The sequence below is a fragment of the Clinocottus analis genome, unplaced genomic scaffold (genome assembly GCF_023055335.1).
Source record: "Clinocottus analis isolate CAN_PGR_092001 unplaced genomic scaffold, fCliAna1.0.p SCAF_7, whole genome shotgun sequence".
NCBI classification, from domain to species: domain Eukaryota; kingdom Metazoa; phylum Chordata; class Actinopteri; order Perciformes; family Cottidae; genus Clinocottus; species Clinocottus analis.
In genome coordinates, this window is record NW_027176229.1 from 12,506,613 (window position 1) to 12,533,577 (window position 26,965).

Below are 26,965 nucleotides of genomic sequence, written 5' to 3' on the forward strand. Positions count from 1 at the left end.
ACCACAACGGAGATCTGTGTTGCGATGTGCAGAGCCAAAACCAAACTGCTTTTCATAAGACATGACCCATCACTGGGCCATTAGGACCAGGCTCCATGTCTGGGTTTGCAGTTGCTGCACTTTGAGGTTCCTTAGGGTTGCCTTAGTGGGCTGACTGATTCTGTGCTGGCATAGGGTGGTTTCTTTATAAATATCACTCCTAGTGTATGATGGCCAGCTCCTGCAGGGTGACACCCGTGCGGACCAAACCTTCCTCTTTATGCTAAATTGGGTGGAGTGGCCTTGGCTGTGTGACATGTGTCACCAATCTCTTTATCCAAAGATGGCAGGGTAAGTCTCCTTCCACACATCCTCCATCCCATACATTACTCTGTCCACTATTCTCATTGCAGCCTGCATGCCAGCAGCTGGCTTTGTCTTGCTCTATTCTGGAGATTGTGGTGGACTGGAGTGCAAAGCTGCGGTCATCCCCTTTTGGAGCAGAACTGGAGACTTGGCATGCAGGAATAGAACTAAGTTTATGTTTTTAAATTGAGTCAAAATCTAAAACTTTAACGCACACATTGTTGATTGAAGATTTAATTTATTATAAAGTCTCTGTCTTTAGGAGTAAAGAATGGAGATAAAGGCACTTCACCTGTTAAGTGGCTTCACCTCCAGCCCCAAAACGCAGACGTGCATATTGCCTCCTTGACGATGATTGCTTGGAATGATGTACTATTTTAGGTCTGACATGAGTTGGGCTGTTTGGTTTGGCAAGCCAATGCCAAGCCAGTGTCAAGGGAGCGGCGCTGGCCGTGGTCACAGTCGAGCGATGTTTTCTTCTTCTTCCTCTCCGCACAGTGAGCTCTGTGACTGGACAGTGCGAGGCCTTTTCACATGGACTCGTAGCCGTTAAGCTTGGGGTCCATTGTGGCCCACTGCACGGGCGGCATGCCGCTCCTCAACCCCACTGATTGATCAGCTTGCCTTGTTTTTCTTTCCCCTGCAGTGGAAAAGCAAACTGGGGCACTTTTGATTCCCTGAGCTTTTCAGGCCCCTGGGTGCACTCGTGGGGACACTAAGCTCTGCTAGTTTTATGGGGAAATGTTGGCCAGTAGAGATGGGCCTTTTCACTCGTTGGTGCTGTTTACGAAGGTGGTTAGACGGTATGTCAACATTCCAAAAGTTGTCAAGGAAACGACATGTATAACTGCCCGTCAGTGTGTTCATGCCAGCAAAAGCAGACGGCATACTGTATATCCCCTTTGTTGTATACAAGACAACACCTACATTTTAGGGTGATAGTTTCTAACACTGCATTTATTGGTCATAAATCATCGTTGTTAAGGTGGAAAAATGACATTGAAGAATAATTCCACTACACTGAGACCCGACATATTAGATTTATGTTTTTGCCATTCAGAGTATTATGCTGCACCAACAAACTATATTGCATTATAAGTCATAGTACTATGTTACACTGTAGAATTACTGTACTTCTGAAACCAGGGTGAGACATGCCATGTGGTTTCTGTCTAATTACTTACCCTTAGAGCTCATTCACGTTTTATGAAGGGATTTTCATGATGACCTGTTAAAAGTAGCATCATATTTAGGCCTTCTAGCTTATTATGACTATTTTGATCGGCACACGTTCTAAAAGAAAAAAGGGTTGAAACATTAAAAAAAAAGCTGAATTTAAACCGAGAAGATGCATACTGGTGACTATAAATTAAAAGTACCAGAACGTACAGCGATTTCAGTTCAACCCTAATGAACTCCAGATGTCTAATGAGCTTGTAATGCTGCTACGGTTGGAACCTTGCATAGAGTGTAATAAGGATGAAAAATGTGTTGCTTGTAGCACACTTTTTGAATAAATAAACACTCTTCTTCATTCTTCTTAACGTCTTCGACTTTTGGTGGCTCGTTGTGTGCATTTGAGAGCGCCTCCCTCAGACCACCTACACTATGATCACATGAGACTGCTTTGGCTTCTCTCAGAAATCTCAGTGCCATTATAACACACACGCACACACACAATCGGTCCATATGTATCATGTGCTGAACTGCGGGAATCATCAGCAGAACAACTTTGACCTGATATTGTTTTTTCAGAATATTTCCTTTTAACTTCCACTTGTAAACTCGTCGATGTGTGTTTTCATTTAGTTTTCAGAGTGAATTACTGTACACTCAGTCACAGTCATCCTGTTGTCTTCATCTCTCTGCTGCTTATTTGGCCTCTAATCTCGTACATATGGTTTATATCTGAAGCGGTATGACGGTGTGTGTGGCCATGGCGAACGAATGGAGAGGGGGGAGGTATTAGCACTGGCATCGCAAAGATCTGTCATTTTATTCCACGATATTGAATGCTGCAGTGTAAGCCTGGGCCAAGAATGTATATGTATGAAGCATTACAGAGGATTGAGCTTGACTTCTAAAGCTTACTACATGTGCTTTATGGACTGGGTACTGTATATGAAGACTATATTACATCCCTATTTTGAAAACAAAAAAGGAGAGTAAGCATGCCCTAAGGATGGAAAACTAGATCCTCTATATAGATCATACATATATTAAATGTTGGACATGAACACATGTAAAATTGCGGAAATTGGCTCATCACTTGAAGCAGCCTCTATTGAAGCTGTACTAGTCCACTTGCCTTCTTGTCATATCATTATTTAGTCTGAGGCCTTACGTAAAGCAGATGCAGTGGAATGTGAAGTGATTTAAAAAATAAAAATGTTAATGACATTCTTTTTTGATACAAAACAATCCCGTTTTATTTGTTACAGAACACAGACGCAGTGATGCACCATCACTCAGACATAATTACAAGGCAGGGTCCATCAGTGACGATGGATAACGAGTAGGTTACAGTCAGCCTCAGGTCTTTGCTCAGGACCTCCACCAATGCGCTCCGCTGGATAGGAAACACTGTTCACTGCTCTGATTATTACCTAGTCCAGGATGTCTGCTGTCCCCCACCTCATTGTAGTGCAGCAGTCATGTTTGTGGTGGAGACGGTGAATGAGCAGTTATGCCACTTTCTTACAGCGGCATCACGCTTCCCAAAATAAAAGTTCCCAAAGACATCGGCCTTGTGCGCTCCTGGCCCATACCCTGTAATTGAAGCTGCAGGGTGGTAATGACGATGATGCCGAGTGGCTTGCTTGGAGCCAGACTCAAGGCTCCTCCACTGGCTCTGTCCCCGACATCTCCCATGGGCCTTGATATGTAACATCTGCTCTCACTTCGCTTCACCATTTCCTGTTTGTTTGTGTCTTCAAGTGGCCAATGAGCTAGAGGCTTGTTCCTGTGATGGAGGTATGGTCTTGCATTTTTGACAGATTAACTGCCATTTTCCTGACCATAAGCCACACTTGATCATTTACTTAAATCTTATCATGATCTTTATACTCAATCATCCACAACAACGTTTGAAAAAAATGGGTTTAGAGGATACCGGGTTATAAAAACCCGGTATCCCTAAAAGTAAATCTTTGATTAAAAAAAAAGATTTAATTTGTCAATTTGTTTTATGTAGATTGTTTAACAATTCATTTATCAGTGATTTACAATACAATAAGGGATACGAGCATTAAAATGTGGATACTTGCTTTATTAAACAAATGTGGCTCGCTATGGCTCGGTTGGTTGACGATACTAAAGAACAAGTGAAGCACACGTTTGGATTTTTATATTTAGAAAGCTGAATCTCATCTCAAGCACCCAAAAATTGCATTTGGATTTGAAGCCAATTTTTGTGGCGCAACTGTGGAAACATTTCTTTCACATAAAATATAAAACTCACATCTGAAACACCATTTAGAAAAAATTCTCAGAACAAACTATTAAAAGCTTTTTATGTCAATTATTGTAAAACGCACTTATAGACACTAGAGTTATTCTTCTCCCTCTGTTCAGGTGAATGAGCCTATAGGACTGAGCAGCCGGGAGGCGAGGTTAATGGAAATGCTGGTGTGCTGGATGCGGAAGCTCTGAGAAAGATCTGGGCAACTGTATAATTGTCAGCCAAGCCATTTTGGCTTCATGGGCCACTGAGCAACTTTCATAGGAATAAACTGTGTACAGTTCCCTTTCTACATCCATGGTGTACCCTGTTTCTCTCCCAATGCATGCTGGGATAGGTTTAAGCCCTGTTGCCCTTTCCAAGAATAAAGCAGTTATACAAAATGGATAAATAAACAAAACTGCAGGTTTCAACACAATCTTACACAACTTGTCTGCCATCTTTGCTGCAGATGTCTTGCTGTACAAATCTTCCCGAAATTGGCAATTTTAACATTAAAACCTTTTTAAAAACTTGGTAATTTGAAGCATTTCTCTCACTAAATAAGTAATAACCAAAGTTAATGTTTGGAAAAGAAAATCCATTGTTATTTCTTAACTCTTCATCAGAACTGTGTGGGTTTGATTAACAGTGACCTGGCAACATCAGCAAACAACCAAATACTGACCTCAGAGTTGGATTAAAATGTTGCCAAATCCTATTTGGTGCACTGAAATGGCAGGTGACATCCCCATTTTCCAGCTGAACCCCATCCACAGTGAAAAAATATTGGACAAAAACATACAGAATTTTCTCATGTTAAATATTCCAAACTTTTAAAGTGTGTATAAGATGTCCTATTGCTCATGTTAAGAAGCTAATACTTTTCTTAGCCTATAAGCATGAATGTGGAAAGCTTGAAGCGACAGACTTGTAGGTTAGATATGTTATTGTCTACGCAGCTCAAGACCAGCACATCATAACATTGACTTGCCCATATGTCTGTGGGCCCCTGAATGCAGTTCGGCGCAGCTTTAATCCAAGCTTCCTCATCTTGCCAGCCAAAGGAAACTGGAAGAATTGGCAGATTTTCTTTAGCGGTCTCTCCCATCTCTGAAACATGCCCCCATCTAAGACGAAAAATGGGCTTTCCTCAGCCCGCCTGCGTGCTACTCCTTAGGTTTGTTTATGCATGTGATGTGCAGTTAACAAAGTGTTTTTTTGCATTGTGGCTCTAAGACCAGCTGTGTGTAAGGGTTTACAATGGAGCAGTGATGATTTTCGAACAAAGAGGTTTTGGGGATCCTGGTTTAAGGCCGTTACCAGCATGACATGTCAATGCAACAAAAGGTTGGCATTGGGACACTGTCGAACGGGATCATGGTGATGAGGAACGTCTCCGGTAGACCACGATTTTATTCACTAAGGTCAAGCTCATTCACAGCTGCATTCTCACTGTCACAGTGGAGAACTGTGTTTTATCCTCTCTCCCTCCTCCCTTTTGTTTTTCTTTACTTCATTGCATTCCTCTTGAGTCTCATAGATCAGAGTTGTGATTTTATCCGTAATTCTTCTGCGGTTGGAGAGCATGGAGATTTACATTCAGTGGCCAGATACTTATATAACAAAGGCTTGGTTTGCAGTAGTGTGGATTCATTGGCATATACTGTGTGGCTTCACTAGGTCTTCCCAAAAGCATGCATGTCAGGCATATTCCCGTGAGATTATTAAACAACAGGAGAGGATATGGATGTCTCTATTCTTGAACTCTGATGATAAAGAATATGCAATCTTATGAGTCTGTGGTTCTCATACTGGGTTTATCCTGAGAGGAATTGCAAGGAGACGTCCAAATGATCCTTTCTGGTAAAGGCTTCTTGGCACGCACAACTAATCTGCCCACTCACTAGGGAAGTAAAAGAGGAAAATTGGGTTCAATTGAGAACAGAGACATTGTTCAAAGAGTTTCTGAATTAGAAGCCGGTGCTTGCATTGGAAACGCAAATCTTTGACTCCATCAGTGCCACTGTGTCTGCATGGAGCTCCAGCATCACCTCAAATTTGAGTCTTACTCATGTACCAGTTGAAAGACCTGGGTGGAGACACTTCTCCCTTGGATGGAGTCTGTGTAACACCGATGCCAGCTGGTGACAGTTGAGGGGGAAAAAGCTCAGTGAGCCCAATTGTGGAAGCTGTACTCCATGAGCTGTCTGTGGGCTGTTTGATTCAAACTCTATGCTTTCCTGGACTGTGTACAAATCTAAAATAAAGTAATGGCTTTGTTTCCCAGCAAACTGGGAGTTGTGAAAGTGTTTGGAGTTCCTTTTTTTTTTTTTTTTTTAAAAGTAATTTTGATGTATTGGAAGTCGCAGAAGTGCAAGATATGCTTTTTGTGATCAGTAAGTAATCCGTAAATGATAAGTATTGCAGGTGGACATTGTTAGTTGCCAGACAGTGGTGTGGCTAAAAAACAATTAGTTTGTTGGAATTCCTGACCGTAAAAGTGTCTGGGTTGAGTTATGTGCTGTGCAGACTTAGTCCAGGTGTACCGAGTGTTTAGTGTAAACATGTGCCTGAGGTCACTTTCACTAGTTGCTCACTCCTGCACTCTTATGACGTAATTAAAGTTGAATAAATCAACCTTTGCCCACAGTGTTGGAACTGGTATCCTGTCTTTGGTTTCTTCTAACAGCTCCAATAAAAAATGTCATTGGCTCTGTGCTGAGACCTTAGTTTATGAGCGTGTGCGAAGTAGGCCTACAGCGCCCTCTTCTGTCAAAAGTCAAACACTCTCTTAATAACTTAAGACTTTCCTTCCTGAATTACACTCTTGTTAGTACATTATTGTAAGTGTTCAGTTTGGAATTGAAGAGATTCTGGCCGTGAGGAATGTATCATTTCATGGCGATGGACAGTGTTTATAACTACCATCAATAAATGGGAGATTTGCACAACATCTGGAAACCATTGACGTACATGCTGGCTCGGTCCTTCCCATCAGAACAACACTGGAGTCGGTGCCAAACATCTGTTGCCACACAATCTATCAGCTGATGGGCTGTAGTACAGCTCTGATATGAATGGTAATCAAGAAACACAAAATTATGATGTGGGTTTTTGTGACTGTTAAGACAGATCAGCCCACAGTAGAGGAATGTTGGGTGTGACTCATGCAATAGAAACTTTGAGAGCATAGGGCATTAAATACAATCAAATGATGACAAAGTCTATTGTTTGTTCTACACTGAAATAACTTCTCCAGGTTTCAGTCAAATCATCAATGACTAAGAATTAAAAAGGATCTGTGCTACTCTGTATGTTGTGTTAATTCACCTGTAGCTGTTTTTAGTCTGCTGATACATCTGTCTTTTTGTTCCTTATGGAATATATCTTAATCAATAGTGTGTCACAATTATTCAGACTTATCACACAGCGCAGCCCTCAGATCTAGAGCCTACTGAAATGAGGACACTACAGTTCAGCACCAAAACACTACCTGGAGTAGCAGCAATCCAGTGAAGTCCTGCTTCTCAACAGATCATCCTGTAGCTCTTTTTGTAACTTTTACAGTAACATTGCATCATGGTCTAAGTGCTTAAACACTTTCTCAATCGATTCCTCAACTCTGAACTACAAACTTGATTTCTGCTGCTGCATGTTGTTTGACTTTCATGCTCACTTTCAGTTCATTTCTTTTGTTGACGCTTTCCTCTTCCTACACAGGAGTTCTGCCCTTCAGACTACAGGAATAATTCTGTGTCCAGCAGAACCCCGACCCCACCAGGACGCTACTCGCCCCACAGCCCCATTGATCGGGATGTCCCCATGTCCCCTCGTCGCAGGTAAAGACAACTCGCAATTGTGTACCAATAAAACATGATGAGAAGGTTAGGTTATTTGTATTTGTACCCGTAGATAGACTTGGTTTGCAATAGCAAGCGAGGCATCCATCTCAACACACATTACAATCAACAGACAACAAGACAAACTTAAATTAACTGTGCAGTTATCTGTACTTTGTGTACTTATATGATAAGTTGTTCACCTGAATGATGAAGTCTGCTATGGATACGCACCTCTAATCTTTAAATGTAATCTTTTGTTGCAATGAATTATGAACGAGCCATTCCAAATGAGTCATTGCTATAGTGGAAAAAGACACACTGTACTTTAATTGCATGTGTGAATATGAACAACCAAATGATTTCACATTCCACAGAAAACACGACATGCAGAACTACCTTTTTCTGTATTTTAGCCCATAAAACTAGTCACTTGGCAGAAGTGTAAAGCACAGTCTGAAGCTTCCACATATTCACAGTACCAGGATGGTGTCTTATGTAACCGTGTGTGTATTTTCAGTGCCATCTATAGGCCACAAGGGGTGACACTCAGACTCGAGCCTACAAATCAACATTTCCTGGTGCTTGCCAATAGTCATTTTGTACACAAAGGAAAAATTATAAGGGAAGCTTTCATTATAATCTCGTACAAACAGTAATTACTGCCTTTTTGTAAGGAAAATGGATTTAGTTAATGTTTGTCTGTATTTACTTCTGAATTGTTTTATGGAAGTGTCTAACCTCTAACAACACAATGGTATCTACTTACACCTCAAGTATGGTTGAGTCAACTGCTATCTCAAAACAAAATGGTCACCATAAGGCTGACAAAAGTGTGTTTTATTGCAGGGATTATTGTACTGGATTACATTAGTTTATTTTACTGAGGATATTGCTGTTTTACCCATATTTGGAATTCGGCTGGTTGTAAATCTCTTCTGGAAACATTCCTTTGTATATTTGTAATTTTTCTTTTCAAAGCTCTGTGTGGAAAATCGGTTGAAAGAGCAAATGGATTGATACGTCGGTCAACACACATTCATTTAGTGCACAACTGTTAGACCGCTTTTTAAAATTCCCTGCTGTGTTGCTGCTTCGAGCTGTTTGCATCTGCAATCTACAACAACAAAATTACCTTTTTAGCCTTTGGAAAACACTATTGTGTCTCCCGTCTGCACTACGGTTAGCTTTTTCCTGCTTCGTCCCCTCTGATGAGGACATGCAGCTGTAATTTAACAGCTCATAACGGGCAGGTGCTGTCCTCTGAAATTTTTGGGGTTTCACTTAAATTCACCAAAGTTTGTTTTGGCTCAACGGAAATAAAAATCATCTTTTAATCTTGCACACAATCCTTTGTGTCCACTCCTTCTGCTAGAGAGCCTGGCGCCTGTGTTTTCACAGTAAAGAATGGTTGATTTTGGCCCCAGTTCCTCCCTGGATAACCACAGCCAGTGATATGACGTGTCAGCGGCTGCAGTCATAATCCAAACACCCCATATTCCCCAAAAAGTCAGATTTTTACTTCTCCCCCGGATTGGCCCCCAGTCAGAGCCCCCAGCTTGGACACAAAGCCGCTCCCAGCTCCTCCACAGCCAATCACGCACTCAGTGACACCCATATACACACCCCTTTATGTCGCATGGCCAATGAGTTTTACCCCAGAGGCACACCTTTCAGTTCGATTTTTGTTTTTCTGTCTCGTCTGGTGAAGCTAGAGGTGCGTGTTCGGCATCTTGTATTGTTTTTTTTTGTCTGTTTCGAGTTGCTACAGCATTAAAATACAGCGTCAGTTACTGGAAAGAATAGCTGAGCTATCTTTCTTTGTTCCCTCTCTCGTTCCATTTGGGGTGAGTTGTCATTTAGAGTTTTGTCATTTGGATTTCTTTTGTCAGGATGTACTGACTGTGGTTTAGTTGTTTAACTTAAGACGGTTTTGAGAAATGTGGTTGGAATTTGTTTGTGGTTGTGATCTTGTATGTTTTGGCTATGCTCGTGTGCTATGACTAGATCTTTATCAATGCAGCTCTTTCGCCAAGTCTGTGCACAGCAACACATTCATTGTGTCGATGTTACAACACTTAAACGCACAATTCTTTGATGACCTACCGGTGCATGATACTTTCTGAAAATGCTTCCACTATAATTGTGTGTGTGTGCACCCGACTGCTTGTTCAGATGCATGCTGTCCCCTCTCACCCTCACTTTTGTTTGTTTTCCTTCCATTTGACCTTGACTTTCCATTTAGTTTGAGAATGCAATTTCAAAAGGGATGGTGAGCGAGGCAGAAATGGAAATGTATGGCTCAGTGTGGAGCTACTGAGCATGTGCATAACTTGGACAGTTTGCTTGAGAGGTCTGTTTTCAATTTGAACCATGTTTCGTGATTCAGGAAAAGGTCTGAGGGTTTGTCTCGGTCATGCGTTTGTCTGTTTGCCATCTCCTGTTTCAAAGTGTAATCTTTAGACATCCATGTCCATTGTGATGGGCCAATGCAGCAGGACGGGGATCCTAAACATAAAAAAATAAATGCTCCCTGGATGATTTGGTTTTAAGTGTTAAATATTTTTGGACTGGCCAAGTCTGTCATCTGACTGTAATCCAATTGAGCATATGTTTAACAGATTTATGTTAAAATCCTAAAATAAGCATGATTTGAAACTTGCAGCACGAACCTGGCAGAGATTACTAGAGAAGACAGCAAATATTTGCTGATGTCTGCGGTTCATAAATATCACGCACTTCAAAGGCTTTAAAACCAAATGTGATCCAATTTGTTGATTCGTCAAATGATTTATTCCAGTAAAGTGGGTTAGGGTTAGGTAGTGATTGTGTAAAAAAGCATTACTATTCCTACCGTGTTTGACCAAACTAAAGCTTGTATAGCCAAAACTAAAGCTATATTTATTCATTTATAGGTGTTAATTAAGAGTAAATGTTTGGGCAGATGTGTTGTGACAACGGGAAGGACAGTCGGTCAGGTTAAGTTGACTGACTGGCTAACAAGTTGGCTCCAGGTGGAAGGCAGGCATCCAACCACACCTGGCTCGGCTGGTGTACCGGGCCAACCGGTTCCTACTGACAGCAAACGCTCACCAGGATTTCTTCAGCAGCGATTGAAGCTGTGAAAACAATAATATCTATCTACAATAATATCAGAACATATGATAGGTTCTGCTTTTCCACCAGAACAGGAATACATAATTTGCTCGTGCAGAAAGCCACTTTTATTCTTTCAAATTTCTTAATGAATTGTCAGTATTTAATCCCAAGTGGAGCCTCTCCCTCCACTTGGGATCCCAATTTACACTGATAGTTGCTAAAAAGATTTTGCACGGTCTACATAGGGAACAGTGCCTTGTAAGGGGATGCGATGGGGTCCTGTTTGGGGGAATGATGTGTGATTGGACACTGTTTGGCCTCTTGCCTGTGGTGTGCAATCTCCTTGATGCGCGGAGGTCAAAGCCAGCTGCTGGCTCTTCCTTCATTTCCTCTAGATTCAGTGAAACCAGACTTCCAAGTATTTCATAAACGTACATTTTCTGCTGAACACGTCACCAAGATGTCAAGGTATGATTTTCGTGAATGTGATAACTGACAGACAATGATTTAAGTTCATATTTCGTCCTTTTTTTTTTACAGCAGTTCAAGCTCGGACTTTACCATGCAGAAGTTTGACAGGGAGTCAGAGGTGTACAAGATGATTCAGGAGAATAAGGAGTCCCGCACGGCGCCTCGTCAGTCCAACACCTTTAAAATGCTGCAAGAGGTCCTGGAGGCAGATGAGAAAGGTTAGACTCACTTGACATTACAAACAAATGTGCACAAATAAGAGATTTGCTGTCTAATTAGCTTGCAATACTCAATGGTTGCACAACTATTCTCATGCTTATTCTGTGAATTTAAAATAATCTGTCATTTCTATTCTGCAAAATATGTGATTAAGTTAAATAATGTTGTGTTCAGTTCACACCTGCTGAAGATAACAAGCACATGTATGTGTTTGAATCTGGGAGCTTGACAGGATTGCTTTATTTAAACATTTATCTTAACCCCATTGCACGGGCTGCTCAGAATTCAGTTCTGTCAATGCAATGTAGAATGACATCGCTCACAGTTGATTTGGTGGCATATGGCTGTCACTTGTGCAGGATATAGACAAAAGCTCTCCAGTGTGCAGTTTAAATTGTGTACAGCATATCCTGGAATGCATCAGTTGTCTTTTTCCCACCGCTCCGCTTAAGATGGTGGGACAAAATGCATCGAGATGGCACTAACATTCTTTCTTGACGTGATAATTGGCCAAAGTGTGGAAACACATTTCATGTAGTGTGTCCCATGGGTGACGAGCTGGTGACAAGCTGGTGATGACATTTAGGAAACCCAAACAAGCTGCACTGACAGAGGAGCAGTGAAGGCCAACACCGTGTTGATGTGATGAACAGAGATGTAGGCCTGTCACAACATCCCTCTTAGCAGCTCTGTTCATGTGTTTTTGACTCCAGAGGCAGCCCTGCAGTTCCCAGGGAAACTTTCGCCTAACGTCCCCAAACAAAGCACATCAGTGGGAGGAGTCAAGAAAAACCACACCTGTGAGAAATGCGGCACCAGCATTGTGTAAGTTCACTGGCGTAAACTGAATGTGAGATATTAAAATAATTTGCCCTGCAGTAAAGTATGTTCCACATGGAGAGTAGAGAGTTTTGTTGTGTTTATAATTGAGTTTATTAGTAAGTAAAGCAAGTGGAAAGTTTCTTTCTAAAGAATTTTGTTTAAATCTTAGTGTCGTGATAAAAATGTAAGTTAAGTTCAAATAGTGTCAATTGTTTGAGAAAGGTGAAACTGCGTTGTAAAAATGGTATGACCATATTGCCACTTTTCTATGATCAAATGTTTTGCCAGTTGAACATGCGAATGTTGTTACTACGGTGTGATCCTGTCACAAATCAAACCATGTCTGATCGTCCTGTGTTTCAACTCTCCACAGCACACTGGCCGTGCGCATCGCAGATGACCGCTTCCGCCATTCCGAGTGCTACACTTGCACAGATTGCGGTCTTAACCTCAAGATGAGAGGCCACTTTAGCGTCGGTGATGTGATGTACTGTGAGAAGCATGCCAAACAGAGGTACCAAGGCCTAGGAACTTCCCCTCAAGCCACCGTGTCCCCGCGCCAATGAGTGCCATTCTACACCTGCCCCACTCCGGACGTAGAGTGCCGCTTGTCCTTCTGACGCTCCACACCATGTGACTCCATTATAGACCTTGGAATGGGGCGTGGAGGTGGACACTGGTCTACGAAATGGCAGAGGATGTTCTTTTCTGATCACATTTAACCATACTTTGCAATATTATGATTAACTTTGTTATCTTTCTTATGAGCATTGGGGCTTTCGTTTTTCATATGACCCGTCCTCCACGGTCTCTTTAGATTATTACCTCTAATGATGCACAGCTGCCATGGACTCGAGCTACATCCCATTGTGCTAAGACCAGATTTACATAACACCAACGCTTTAGACAAACTGAACAGGACTGGCTCTCTGAGGATCTGGATCATCAGTTGACTCACCTGCTGACGCAAAGGGACCAAAATTTCACCTACACTGCATGCCATTTTCAAAATGTACTGTACACAAACAGTGCAGTGTGGGTGTTTATGGATGCATGCTTTCACATGCAGAAGTGTGGTGACTTCTGCATGATTTCCCTGCATCTGTGAGTGTGTGTGACTGTGTGCATGAGAGAGAGTTGGAGCGAGAGAAGAGGATGGTCCAAGTTATTACCGATGCAAAGGAGTTTGTGAATTTTGCGCTAGAGTCAGGCCAAAAGCCCTTGAGTTTTTCTATTTTTTTTGTAAGCAGAATATATAATGGAAAGAATGTAAAAACACATTTGCTGACTCGTTTTGTTGCTTATGAGGGACTTTAGATGAATTGAATATATACAAATATTTTTGATGCTTTGTGATTGAACTGTATTCTATAATATAGACCATTTAAAATGCATAATGTATGCACAGGACATTTAGTGTGAAAATAATTGATACTACACCTGTCCAGCAATACTCTGAGAAACTATAATGTTCGCATTACTTGTGGCACTTAATAAAATCGCACAACCTAAAGCTTCTTCAATGGTAATAACTGTGTTGGAATCTTAAGCGTACACGTCTTCCTCGATATTTAGTGGCTCTTTACTTTTTAGTGATGTCTTCATGTATTTTTATTGACTGTAAACCAGAATAGTTTTTTGTCCCTTCTGCCATACAAGTATGTCAAATATTTGACTTTTACATTGAATAGGCCTTTTGGCAAAGCTGACTTTGGTTGCCGGTGTAACTAATTACATTAATGATCTCAGGGCCCTGGAGATGGGGTGCAGCCATTATCAACGTTTTTAGTTACAGCTTTTCCTGCAGTGAAACTGTCTGCTGTGACACTGTCCCACTTACAATGTATGACGATAAATAGTTAACCATCTGTCTTCCTGTGTGTAATAAGATATGACCTTATTTGAGGGTTTTTTAAAAACTGCATGCAAATTAATACCTGAATGAGTTAAAAATTACAGGACATATCATTATTCCTCCGTATTTTGCCGATATATTTCCAGAACAGACGGACAAGTGTCAGTGTAACATTGAGCACAACTTACACCTATGCCATTTTTTAATATAACAAACTAAACATTGTCACGTCAGCAGCCAGCAAGGTAAATGGATACCAGAAAAAGACCCAAATTTCTTTTTGCTGTGCGGGAGTTTTACACAATGTTGTTCATCAATCTGCTTCCTGTTCAGATTCCAACTTTCTTGTTTTGATGAGCTGATTTGTAATTCAGACTGTTACCTAAATCCTTAGTAACCATATGAATGACTGCTGCTGTACATTTACAGCATTAACGAAAGGGGTGCATTTCCCAGAAGACAGGTTTGACAAGTCACCAGCATCTGACAGTTGGTGTGCAGTTATGTAATGCATAAGCAGGGGGAGTTATAACTTGGGATTGTGTTTTAGGAACTCTAGATATGGGATGTTAACAAACAGCAGTTCAACTAGAGTCATGCTGTACAAAGATTACTTTAAACCATATTCATACAATTCACTCTAACAAGAGAGGGCAGCATTGATCCAGTTTTAAAAGTGCTTCTAAACCTATAAAGGCTGTAAAATGTTGTTATTGACGAATACAATTCATGTTTACATAAAAAGATGGTAGAAATTATATTTCAATTTATTAGTTGATGTAAACATGCAGTCAACTGAATTTATTTTAATATGCCTAAATGTGTTACATGGATTTTTCCAGTTATCATCTGCTGCGGATATATAGTACGTGACGCGATCATAATCCATTTTGCCAAAGTCCTCATGGAGAATGCACTTTGTGTAGCAGGAGTGAGTCCTTTCACACATCGCCTTCAGGCTGTCACTGTTTCAAAATCCAACACCGATGCCTTTAGTCTATATCGGATGACCTATTTATAGCAAGGCAATAGAGCATACTCTCAATATCTATGACCAAGTAGGCTTATAAACCTATGCTTAACTTTACTTTTTGTACCAATATTTTTACATCCACTACTTATTCTATCTCCCACCACCTCACTCGTTCACATCCTTTTGCTTCTCGACACCATAACTGTCACCATCACCTGTCTCAGTCCAAGAAGGAGGACCACCACCAGATCCAGGAGAAGCGTCGGCTAGCAGATGAGAAGAGAAGGGAGGAGATGAGGGACGTGGAGTTGAAGACCAAAGCTGCTATTTTAGCCCTAGCCTGGTGGAGAGGCTACAGTACACAAGTCCTTAAAGAACAAGGGCAATAGCAAGAAGGCTAAAAAGGCAGGAAGACCAGGACCTGTTTTGAGTCAATACCAATTAACTTTGAACTGAAACCAGATCAGATCAGCTAAGTAAGAATCCACAAAGACTGATTCATTGGGTGGACCAGTTGCTGTGTCCTTCAATGGCCATAGAGTGGCAGTATAAGACCTTGTTTTCAGAATGATCACTTTATCATGTGAACAACATTTTGTCATGTGAACAATCATATAAATGATCTATGTCGACTAGTATTTTTCAAGTTTAAACTAATTGAACCTCAAATGTAAAGTTACCACTATCAGAAACATTTAATGTTATCAAGCCATGCTAATAACAAAGGAGCTAAATGTACACAAGTTGTTGATTGCTTAAGTTTATTAAGTTTATTTTTTTTCAAGTTCAGGTTTAGTTTTACATTAGAACAATTACAAAATTATTCAACGCTAATTATTCAATGGTGCGCTTTTTGCGATGTGCTTTGTCTTCTCTTTTTCTTGTTCGTCGAGTTTCTGTGTGGCGGTTGCATGTTGTTTTACTAGGCCGCCATAGGTCTGAATGAACATCTTGACCTGAAGAGGGAACAATAGAAAACCATAAGTTGTTTGACAGCAGTGATGAACAGCAGAAAGACCGAAAACAGAGTACAAACCTTATCAAGCTGTTTATATGTCTCATTCATATCCACAGGTTTGTCTGCTTCTATTTCATTTGCCATCTCATATAGGTTAAAAGTTGCTATCTTAATCTTGCCCAGGAAGAGTGTTTTTTTTGCTGCCGTTTCCTCAATGAGGTTCCACTTCCTTTCCTGTGTGAAGACGGGGACAGCTGAATTTCACACAAGATGATAGCTGTATATTTAGGCAACATTTGATTTGATGTTAGCTCTGATGCCAGACTTGTAACTAGGGTCATAATGTCTGATACCAGTGATACAGTTTCACAGCGCGTCTTCTCCATCTTGGCCTGGAGCTTGGACAGCTGGTAGTTGTCCTGCAGCTGCTGCAAATGATGATTGTCCTGCAGTGTCAGCAGGGACTTTTTCAGCTGGTCGACATGCTCATGGGCCTTATCTTCTCTCTCACAGAAATGGTCTTGAAAGTAAAGAAGATTCTCTATGTGATCTGTGAGGTCCTGCACATCATTAAACTGTGAAACACACAATCATTAAAGGTGTAGAAAAAAAAACATAAGGAGTCCATGACAACGTGTGCAAACAGCTTAGAAACGCACTTTTCAGAAATAAGACATTTGCCTATAAGAGACCAGGCCGGGGTGTTATAAAGTGTTTATGACAACTGTTCAGGCCCTCATCGAGAGACAAGATCATCAAGATTTCATTTTCACCATGACTAAACATTATTGTGCCACTTCTAACTAAATTTAAAAAATTTCAATATTAGCTGCATCTGTTTAAGATTTACTGTCCCATTTTAAAATATAACTTATTTCATAGTGGTCTCATGTTAAAATTCTGTGAACCTATGTTTAAGTAAACAAATCTTACTATTAATAACCAATTTAGATTTAGTTTCTCTGCGTGTAAAAAAGTCCTTGCAGTACCTTAGTCATCCTGACCGTCCGCTCCAGTAAGTCCTGATATGCACTGTGTCTTTGGATCTGACGCTGCTTCGTCTGTTTCCTCCCCATCACCTTGGCATGCTCCAGCTTTAAACTCTCTAGCTTTGCATCCAAACAAAGCACCTCTTTCCTCTCCTTCTGTGCTTTCTCAGCAGCTTGATCAGTTTCTTGTTCCTACAGGGAAGGAGAGAGGGCCTTAGTTTAGCCATTTATGTGCAGTTACAGCCATGAAACTGAAATCCAATAACATTACGCACAGTCATGTGTGAAATGATCCTCTACTGTACCTTCAGAAACATATTGCTAAAATGTTCAATTCTCTGTTTCTTTATCTTCACTTGGAATTCTTCTGAGCGCTGTTGCAAACTTGCAAATATCTGCATAAAACACACGCAGCAAGCAAAAATTACTTAGGAATATGTATGATGCATGCTGAGTCAACTAAAGTCACTTCTCACGATGTAGCATTCTGTATTAATACGACAGAAAGTTACATCTCGAGAAGTAACATTAGCGCTAAACATTACATTAGTAGCTAAATATAGACACGTAGACCCAAACACATACCTTTTAAAACCATTAAAATCCTGCAATTAGTTGTGATCAGAACTAAAGTTTGTAAAAAGAATTAACACAGTGATCGTGGAAAATATTATAACTATATATCAGTTTTAGAAAGTGGTACAGTCCTCTCAGGGTAGATACACTTTTTTAAAGTGCGGACATAGATCGAGGACTAAGGTGAGAGTCAGCAGACTGGGCTGTGGATTTAAGGAAATAAACTTAAACTATATGAACGGGAGTCATAAGACTTTTGTAAATATCCTTAAATGTTTGTGGGGTGTCGAAATGAGAGCTTCGGGTCAGTTCAGAAAGTGGTCCTGTTTGCTTAATGAGAGAAAATTTGTGGTCTAATTTCAATGGAGTTCAATGGAGCAGTTGGTTGGCCTTCATGTCACTTCTCGGCTTAAAGCAAAAGCATAAGTCTGTTGGATTCCACGATGCATTTGTATAATGAGCACAAGATTTCCTACGTTTTATCCAGCAATGGTGTATGAAGAGTAAAAATTGTGGGACTAAGGTCAAAATAAGATTTTCTTTTTTACAAGTTTCAGTTGCTCCATCTCAGTCCGGCAGTTGGTGCTCAAGTCTAGCTCTGAACATTCTGTGCCATACACACCCATTGTAAACTCTGAAACGGTCCCCACATGTTCCTGAAACTTGCACAATGATTACATGAAGACTGCGCTAGCCACACTGGACTAGCTACTGGATAAGTAACGTAGAGTAACCTGACTGAGCCCCTTGATCTCTGTTCCAAGCTCTTCCTCTTCCTGGCGTTTCTTTTGCAAATCAAACAGGACAAGGTTGCGGTCACTGCAAAGTCCTCCTGCCATGACGGTTGTTTGTGTTCTTTTGCATTTGACCCGCCAGAGAGGAGGTGTGGCTTATCTCCAGGGAAACCTATCAAGTAAGCCGTTAGTTCCCGCCGTCGAGCACGTGGAAGAAATATCCATTATTTCTGCTTTGTGCTTCAAGTCCCACATAACACAGGAATCCAAACGGCGGCTTGTCTGGGTTCATATTCACTGTAACTTTAGTCGGCTGGTACACTGCAGCGATACAAACCCAAAGCAAACTATTTTGATCAATGATTTGGACTTAATTTACGGAAAGATGTATTTGAGTCTGATGAGACACTAGAAGTGGGAAGAGATGGACAAATATACTTAATCAAACCATGGGATGTGGCAAAACATGGTATGCTTCGTAAATCCCAGTCCCTGTCCTAAAGTTTCCATGAGTCTGACAGGCATGTTTAGAAATACGTATCGAATGATGCAGAACCCATCCAAAATATTCACATTCGGAGTTATGCATTTTTACTTTGTGTTAATACATCTTCAATGATGGATTGGAAAAAAATGATACAAGATATAAAGTATTTACTTTTTTGGAATTAAAGGATTTTCACAATCTTAAATCTATAGGAGAGGAAATACAACTAGGAAACTGAATGTTAAGGGGTTTTAAGTGCCACCTGCTTCTTAGTTGTAAGTTATCAGAGGCTTTAAAATGTGTTTCCTTGCAACACACTGAGCTTGATAATAACTGTATTTATCTGGTGCTTTGAGGCAGAAATCCCATCTTAATGCCATATCATTCTATTATAAATGAATATATAGTATGATCTGGACAAATGGTTAGTACAAGTCCTGAATAAAAGACTTGAGAACTGATCTTATATCATAAGGTTTAAAGTTTGTGCTCAACATTGAAAGAAGCAGTTAATGAACACAATGAAAAGCTCCAGAGCAGCTAATAAAGCTTCATGGCTAAAATCAACTGAAAGCATAATATTTTTTAATTTCCAAACACAACATGTGTTAAATATACTGTACATATTTCAAAACTATTCTTAAAAATTCTAGCTGGGACATCTTTTAACCAAATAAAGATAAATGAAAGAACAATTTACACATATATCTATTCTATTCTTTCTAATTCCATCCAATGTTTGCATTTTTCATGTGAAATACAGATAAGGACACATATGGCCTCAGCCTTTCACCATGCTAGCAGTGTGGCTCTATGCATGGGAATCCATCTGTTGGCCGTTTCAATACGATGGTCCAGACAAACATTTCACACATTATGAATGATGATGAATTAAAGTATATTTGGTGACCTTCAGACTTTTCATCTACTATCACTATCATCAAGATATGAGGTTGGAGGGTGTCGTATGCTGTACAAATTGCAAAGCCCTTGAGGCAAATGCAAATTGTGACATTGGGCTCTGTCAATAAAATCTACTTGACTATAAAAATATCGTCATAGAGCCAATGCTGCAATATATATTCTGGATTAAATGTTACTGGCATTAGGGTTGCCACTCCTGCTATTACTTGCTGATAATAATTCTTAATGGGCGACAAAGGTATTTAGTACAGGGAAATATGGCACCACATTATGGTTTGATAACCTCGTAAACTGTGGAAGAAGTAGGTTTAATGTCCCAATAAATCCTTAATTCGAACCATTCACCGCAGGACTGACTGGTAGACTGACGGAGCGTCTCAGACTGCGGCTTGTGTGTACTGCTGATCGCACCACTAGATGTCGAGAAAGACTCACAAATAGATGAGTGCCTAACAGAGGACCCGTGTTTGCTTCCTGGCTGGAAGTTTTCTTTTGTTTATCTACTGATAGAAACACTAGCTGGAGTTCAGCCTCAATCTCAGCAGTCTTTTTGACTGGATCACATCTCTGATTGCCATGTTGCTTTTAGATGTATGCTGTAATGTGTGATTTGGAGGACAACAAGATCATTCCCAAGAGGAATCATCAAACGGCAAACGTTTCGTCTGTCGTCATACATCCCAAGACCTTGCGTAACTTCCAGCAATGATTTCCCCAAAGAAATGTTGTCAGTCCTACTTTTTGAGCCTCTCTGCGTTCCACCTTTCCTTCCTCACGTTCTCCCCTTTCTCAACTCCCCACCTGGAATGCAGTCCAGATGTGGAACAGGGAGAAGGAGAGATTGCATGCTTGGCTATAAGGAGCGAGTGGGGGCTCCGGGGTGCATGGAGAGAAAATGTTGGAACGACATTAAAGTTTGTCTGGATGCCATTAAGTACAATTTGATGTAATGTGCAGTTCGGGACGTGACATTTTAAATGGAAACTGTGCTCTCCAGATGAGAGAGATTTGGGCTTTGTGGAGTTGGAGGGGGGTGTTGTACTTGAAGCCTTATTTAACAGCTTGGATAAACAGCCCTCTGTTTCGTTGCTGAGCAGGCGCCCATCCACTACTTGTGCTTTCTTTCAATAATCATACTGACTCTCTGAGCCTGCTCCAGTGTACAGTATCAGATACAGGAATAACAAACCTGGGGTCCGCAGTGCGGGGCAGAGCACAGTGGACCATTATACTGCCGAGCATGCTCGCATGGCTGAGGTGCCTGCAGTTGGGATATGTCAGTGAACACATGTCAAGCCCAATTGCATAAAGTCCCTTTTCAAAAGCTTTCCTGGTTCACCTTCACATATTATGAAATGCTCTCCAGATTTGAATCGCTACAACCTCCGTCCTCCTGGGCCTCTCGTATATCAAAAAGTATTTTTAAAACAGTAATCCATGGGGTCGGGTGCTATACTTTGGGAACTTTCCATACACACAGGCAAGAATGTGAAAAGGAGACCTTGAGGATGTTTATATGATCCTCTGTATTTTTTGGACTGAGCAGGATTCTTTCAGTGGGGAAAAAGTCCTATTTAAAAAAGATATATTCTTTCAACAACATATTTCAGTACTTGAAATGATTTTTCTCTGATTATTGCTACACTTAGAAGTGTCAACACACAGTAGATCTTCTTCCTCCTGTATATTATACCTCCTTTGACAATATAAACAACACATTGTAAGCAGAGCACTTTCAGTTGACTTTGAATCAACTGCTTCTGGGCAGGAACAATACGACACTATAACTCATTAAGATTTTTTTTTAAATCATAATGTTCCCATCTACATTATGATCAGTGACAGCGAAGTCTCATATTATATTCAAGATCAACTGTTCTCTGCTGTAACTCGTCCTGCGCTAACAATATAGAAACGAGTGTAGGGTATCTATAAGTCTTTACTTCCCCTCTTTTCCGCTGATTGAAGAAAAAGCCCTTGATCTGTTGAAACACACAATGCACAAGAGACCCTCAGCATTCATTCATAACTCAGGTTTGCTCACCCATTGAAGGCGCAAGTCAAGATCTACAATTTAAATCAATCAGCAACCAAACAGCTATACAGCATTGAAACAATGTAAATGCTATAAACTCTCACAATATTTCACAACAAAAAATCCATAGTAAATTTCTTTGCTCCAAAACTCTTCCTCTTTATGACTTTTCAGGGTTTGCATGTTGTTGCATTTACGTAATTTAGGCCGCTGCCAGTCTTTCTCTTAAAATAACCTACAGAGATACATCATGAGGATAATAAGTAATAATTATCTATAAAAAAAATTGTATTTTTACTCTTTGGGATTTGGAGCAGCAAAAGTCTGCAACAAACATGAGTTTTTTGGTTTGGTTTTGTGCAGTTTATAATTGGGCAAAAAACAAAACATAAAATTGTGTCATAAAGTTTGAGGTAGAGTGATTCAGGTGGGTCTCTCTCTCTCTCTCTCTCTCTCTCTCTCTCTGTCCCTCTCTCTCTATCTCTCTCTCTCTCTCTCTCTCTCTCTCTCTCTCTCTCTCTCTCTCTCTCTCTCTCTCTCTCTCTCTCTCTCTCTCTCTCTTTCTTGCTCTTCGGCTGTCTGCGCTAGGACCGCGGGGACCGCAGCGCAGACAGAATGGGCGCACTTGGGGTAGTAACTAAGTGAGTTTGAGTGTGACAGAGACAAGCAGGCGAACCCGCTAGGTTTGGGAATTACACAGAAGCCAATCCAGACCAGCTCACTTTTTTTGTCTAAATGAACAGTTTGTTTTCCCATTTTGAATTTATTTTAAATTGCGCTTAAGAGAAGTCTACACGGGGACTTCGGGGCTCCAGGGGAAACACTGAGGGGAGCTTTTAAAAGCAGCGGTGCAACTGGCAAAAGTTTGAGGATGTACTTTTTTCCCTCTACTTCTTCATGGAGATGATCTGGAGGTGACCGCACAGTTGTGACTCTCATTCAACCGCTGGATTAATTTAAAGAGTGGGAGACAGTAATAATCTGGGCACTTCCAACGTGATGTAAATCTCTCAAAGTAATAACACAACTTCCAACCCTTCTTTATGGAAAGTTGCGCGCCTGGGCTGCGATGACATAACGGGACTTTGGAAAATCAAGGGTGCTGAATATTTCTGAAATGACCGGATGACGCGTGTCCATTGTTGAGCGGAGGGTCTCTAAGTTTAACATTCATTCAAGACCTCATCCAAGATCATTAATTTTCTACTTGCCCTCCTTACAACCTCCGAAAGCTTCATGGTGGAGCTATGGGATGACTTGAGGCGGGGGTGCAGCTGAGGTGAGATCCAGCCGAAGGACAATGTTTACGCCCGGCGTCGGCATCCCTCTGCTGCCGGGGCGTCTGGTACTGATGCTGCTCCTGCTGTCCGTCTCCGAGCCGAGGCTCTCCCAGGCTTGTCCCGGGTTGCTCGCCTCCACCAGCGGCTGCAGCTGTACGGACGAGAGGTCCAAAACGCACGGCATCCAGGCGTTTGGGAGACGGGTCAGCTGCAGCAAAGAGGAGCTGACTGAACCTCCGGATGCTGGCCTGATGCCTAACCGGACCGTCACTCTGTGAGTTGGAACTGTCTGACATGTTTACTGAACTAATGTTGCCTGTTGTGTCTTGAAACATTACTGTAGTGTGAGATCACGGTGACCTTACATCATGTGTGTGTTTATATCTATCTATCCATATATCCATATATCCATATATATATATATATATATATATATATATATATATATATATATATATATATATATATATATATATATATATATATATATATATATATATCCTCTGGTATGCCAGCAATCACATAATATAGCAAAGTCAAGGTACAGTGCTTCGATCAGGCCCACACACCCATGACTCTGAACCCATGACCTTAGGTTTAACTGTATTGAGGACTTGCTGCAGTAATAAGGCTTGTTAGGTCAGAAGTTTACATCTTGAGCTAGTTTAACTCTGTGGTGGAGGGCTGAGCGTCACCTCTCTGTGAAACATTAAGAAGATCAGTGAGAGGGCAGGCTGACTGTAGCCATCATACGGCCGTGCCTCTTTGACACAACTCTGTCACTTTAAATTTGACTCTGAGGCAGATCTCAGCTCCCTCTCTCCTCCACCACCACCACCTCCTATGCACATGGTCCAGCTGACTTGGCCTTACACAGCTAGAATAAACAAAAACACATTCAGAATATTTTATATCTGTACTTTACTGGTGGGTTGGCTCTTACTTTTAATACAGTTACACCCTGTCTCACAATCGCCTTGTGGTGAGGAGGAAAAAACTGAACAGCAATGATTCTGGGCCAGTTTAGTGTGATGCTTTTTAATGACTGTTTGGACAAAACATGAATCCACATCATGGACTAAAACATGCTATCTTTCATGACAGATGGACTACCAAGCTATCTTTCTTCACAGCTGCTCAGACTTTCTAAAGTCTCTGTACTCATGATGTAGTGGGAGAAATGCTATAGCTGCACATGGGCACAGTAAAAAATAAAAAGCATGTTCAGCTGCCCTACTGCAGCGAGCATTTGAGGTAAAGTAAGGTATTTATGCCCCAGGAAAGCCAAAGCCAGCCAGCAGTCCATTTATAGGGCCTTATGTTTCTCCCTTAATAAAGGCAGAATAAACATCTGGGGAACACATTGCTGGAAACCGTAGGGGAAAAAAGAGGCTAGGGTGGTAGTGGTCTAGGTGATTGAAAATAATCTTCCATTCCTGCATCTACTAATTTTGGTTAAGTTGTTTTTGTGCAGATGTTTTGCATTGTGATTCACTTTTTTACGAGGCTATGGGGAACGAGGAATACACAATTCCGCCCCTAATCCGCCATTTTACCTTTACCTTTCCCGGGAACTCTGGTGTCTGGAAAGTACATTTTCCTGAAGATTTGGTGAGTTCCTCAAGCGCCCATGCTCCCATCATTGCTGATGACATTAGCTCCAGATGTGAAATGTGAGAAGTTGTGTTGATATTCGTGTTATTCCTGACATTCCTCAGTCTGTTCAGAGGACAGTATCCCAGGTGCAGCAGGGGAGCCTTCCCCGTGCCCTACACCACCTCGGTCCCTCCCCACATCCCATGGCCTGACAGCCAGCCCTCGCTGCTCTGTCTCCTGAGGCAGCCTGGAGGAATGCTCTCCTCCATGCTGAGCAGGCAAGGGCCGGAGGACACCAGGCCCAGGGCTTCCGGGGCCGGCTGCTACGTGTAATGCACAACAGCTGGCCCCTGTGAACATTCCAGCTGAGGCCCTCAACCTCATGGGAAATCCCAACAGGGTTTTATTTATTAAAACTATTAGTTAGCTGTTTGTTGTTCCTGCCAGCCGTAAAGAAGCAACCGGTCGCTCCAATACTATCACCTCCTCTTTCAGCTCGTCAATGCCTGTGCTGCACTGATTACATTGCTGTGTGTCGGATTATACACTGCACCATTTCTATAAACTTATCACTATTTTCATAATGCATTCTCAGCTTTCTTCTTTTTCTTGTCCCACTTTCCCTCTTTCTTTATCTCCAGCTCCCCATTTCTCTTCCCTTCCCACCCCCCCTATCATGAGTTCATCCACACGCAGTAACTCTCAACCTAAATATTTAGCCGTCTTGGTAGGAAACTGCCATGTCCAAACTCCTTCCAGATGTGAGCCTGCGCAGGCTCGTGTTTAGGCCTAATTATGCACGGCTGCAAAGGAGCTGGATCACTGGAAGAGGAAGAGGAGCGGAAGGGTAGAGAGGGGAAAATAGATAAGAGTGTGAAAGCGAGAAGAGTCATTGTTGAGGGGCAAGCAGGAATAAATGACGGAAGATGAAAGGAGGCTGAAGTGAAGGACAAAGTTGAGCGTGAGGAGTTGAAGAAGTGGGAAAAGAGAACCAAGAGGGAAACAAAGAAAAAGAGCAGAGCAAGAGAGAGGATGGAGGAGGGAGAGGAGAAGCTTGGCAGGCGGTTCAGAGGGATGTGCCCCTGGAGAATAAAAACTCCCTAGCCCCTGACTAACAGATCTTCGACACTGGGGTGAGAGGGAAAGGAGGAGGCAGGGTAGCGGCATAGCTTTACTTCCAAGGCATTTCTTCATGTCTATTATTATTAGTCTTCTGTGTGAAAGAGGAACCTTTCTTAATTTGATGATAAAAAAATGCATACATATATCATAAACATTTGGCATTAAGTCTCCAAATACACAGATCAATGACTCCTTTCTCAGCGCTATGTGCTGGCAGCTGTGTTTAATGGATAGCAGGCACATACAGAGAATGTACAGTGGCAGTCTATGTGTGAACATGCTGGTGTTTCATAGCTTGTGGTTTTTACCCACGTCAAAATCATACTTCTCCCTTGCTGTATTTTGTTGACATTATTTTCAGTCACTGATGGCTTCCGCTCAGTGGGTGCCAGCCTGAATGAGTGGGCACAGATGCTCAGGGTGGGTTGGGTGGGGTCAGCATGCCTGTCCTTGGCCTGATGCCCCCTCTCCCAAAACAGCTGCAATGCAAGACAGTTGCTTCCTCCACAGTTGCACTTGATCTCAATATGTGGACGTTGCTGGCTGGTTGTCTGATGTTCAAGATAAAAATATTCCAACTATTGCAGTCATATTTTTATCAGTAAGGGCCACTGTTCTAAATGAACAGTTGTGAAAGTTTAAATGTACGATATTGGGCAGGTTGTTGTTAAAAAGGCTTAATCTTAAAAACAATAGTTAATGCAGTTATTTGCCCTCTTGTCTAGATTTTGATAAAAAAAGATGGATAGTTATAGATAAATGTATCAATCTTCTTATCTCAGTCTCATTAAGATGGCAAATTGTCAGACTATTCATTTAGTACATATAAATGTTATTTGACTACAAACAAAAAATGTAATCATTAGAATTGTGTTATCTAAGAATGTTTTTGATTTAGGTCATAGGACGTTTTATGGAATAAATAAATAGTCTAACATTTTGTGGGTATTAAATACTTTACTTTTATACTACTTTTATACTTGCAAAATAATCACATTTTCTGAGAAATGTTTGTTTATTTGTGCTAGTTATTCTAAATGTATATTTCGGTACAATATGCATTCAACATTGCAATACAGTATATGATTTAATGACGATATGATTCTATTGATAGACAATAAATTATCATATTGATGGCCCAGCTCTAATCTACTACAAAACAAAGTTGAATCTTCCACTGGAATGGTTTGGAGGTTGAA

General features: G+C 41.2%; 3 protein-coding genes across 4 annotated transcripts in view; 2 read left to right on the forward strand and 1 right to left on the reverse strand.

The window, feature by feature from the left end:
• The window catches only part of pdlim2 (PDZ and LIM domain 2 (mystique)), a 32,501-nt gene extending 18,548 nt beyond the window's left edge, over window positions 1-13,953 (forward strand). The window contains exons 7-10 of the mRNA XM_068605315.1: window positions 7,508-7,626; window positions 11,266-11,414; window positions 12,129-12,240; window positions 12,611-13,953. Of these exons, the coding sequence (XP_068461416.1) occupies window positions 7,508-7,626; window positions 11,266-11,414; window positions 12,129-12,240; window positions 12,611-12,803 (573 nt within the window). The 3' untranslated portion in view covers window positions 12,804-13,953. The remainder of the gene's footprint in view (window positions 1-7,507; window positions 7,627-11,265; window positions 11,415-12,128; window positions 12,241-12,610) is intronic.
• Window positions 13,954-15,809: 1,856 nt separating this feature from the next.
• LOC137779138 (coiled-coil domain-containing protein 42 homolog) lies at window positions 15,810-18,454 on the reverse strand. Of its 2 annotated transcripts, none has more exons than XM_068566661.1 (6): window positions 18,323-18,454; window positions 17,318-17,407; window positions 17,013-17,204; window positions 16,377-16,598; window positions 16,102-16,257; window positions 15,810-16,021 (listed from the first exon to the last, which is right to left on the reverse strand). In XM_068566661.1, the coding sequence occupies exons 1-6, from the start codon at window positions 18,425-18,427 to the stop codon at window positions 15,896-15,898; spliced, it is 891 nt and encodes a 296-aa protein (XP_068422762.1). In that variant the 5' UTR covers window positions 18,428-18,454; the 3' UTR covers window positions 15,810-15,895. The 2 variants fall into 2 exon arrangements, with proteins under 2 accessions (XP_068422762.1, XP_068422763.1); XM_068566662.1 differs by having other exon boundaries at window positions 18,211-18,334.
• A 4,614-nt stretch (window positions 18,455-23,068) lies between these two features.
• Window positions 23,069-26,965, forward strand: part of LOC137805194 (adhesion G protein-coupled receptor A2-like) — a 14,662-nt gene continuing 10,765 nt past the window's right edge. The window contains exon 1 of the mRNA XM_068605000.1: window positions 23,069-23,322. Within this exon, the coding sequence (XP_068461101.1) occupies window positions 23,069-23,322 (254 nt within the window). The remainder of the gene's footprint in view (window positions 23,323-26,965) is intronic.

Bases quoted from the DNA above. Each gene is read 5' to 3' on its own strand.
- LOC137779138 (XM_068566661.1), bottom strand. From the start codon at position 18,427: ATGGCAGGAGGACTTTGCAGTGACCGCAACCTTGTCCTGTTTGATTTG. The intron at 16,599-17,012 runs GTACTGCAAGGA...TGTGTTTCACAG, and splicing joins GGACGGTCAGGATGACTAAG to TTTAATGATGTGCAGGACCT. The intron at 16,022-16,101 runs GTTTGTACTCTG...TTCCCTCTTCAG, and splicing joins CATATAAACAGCTTGATAAG to GTCAAGATGTTCATTCAGAC.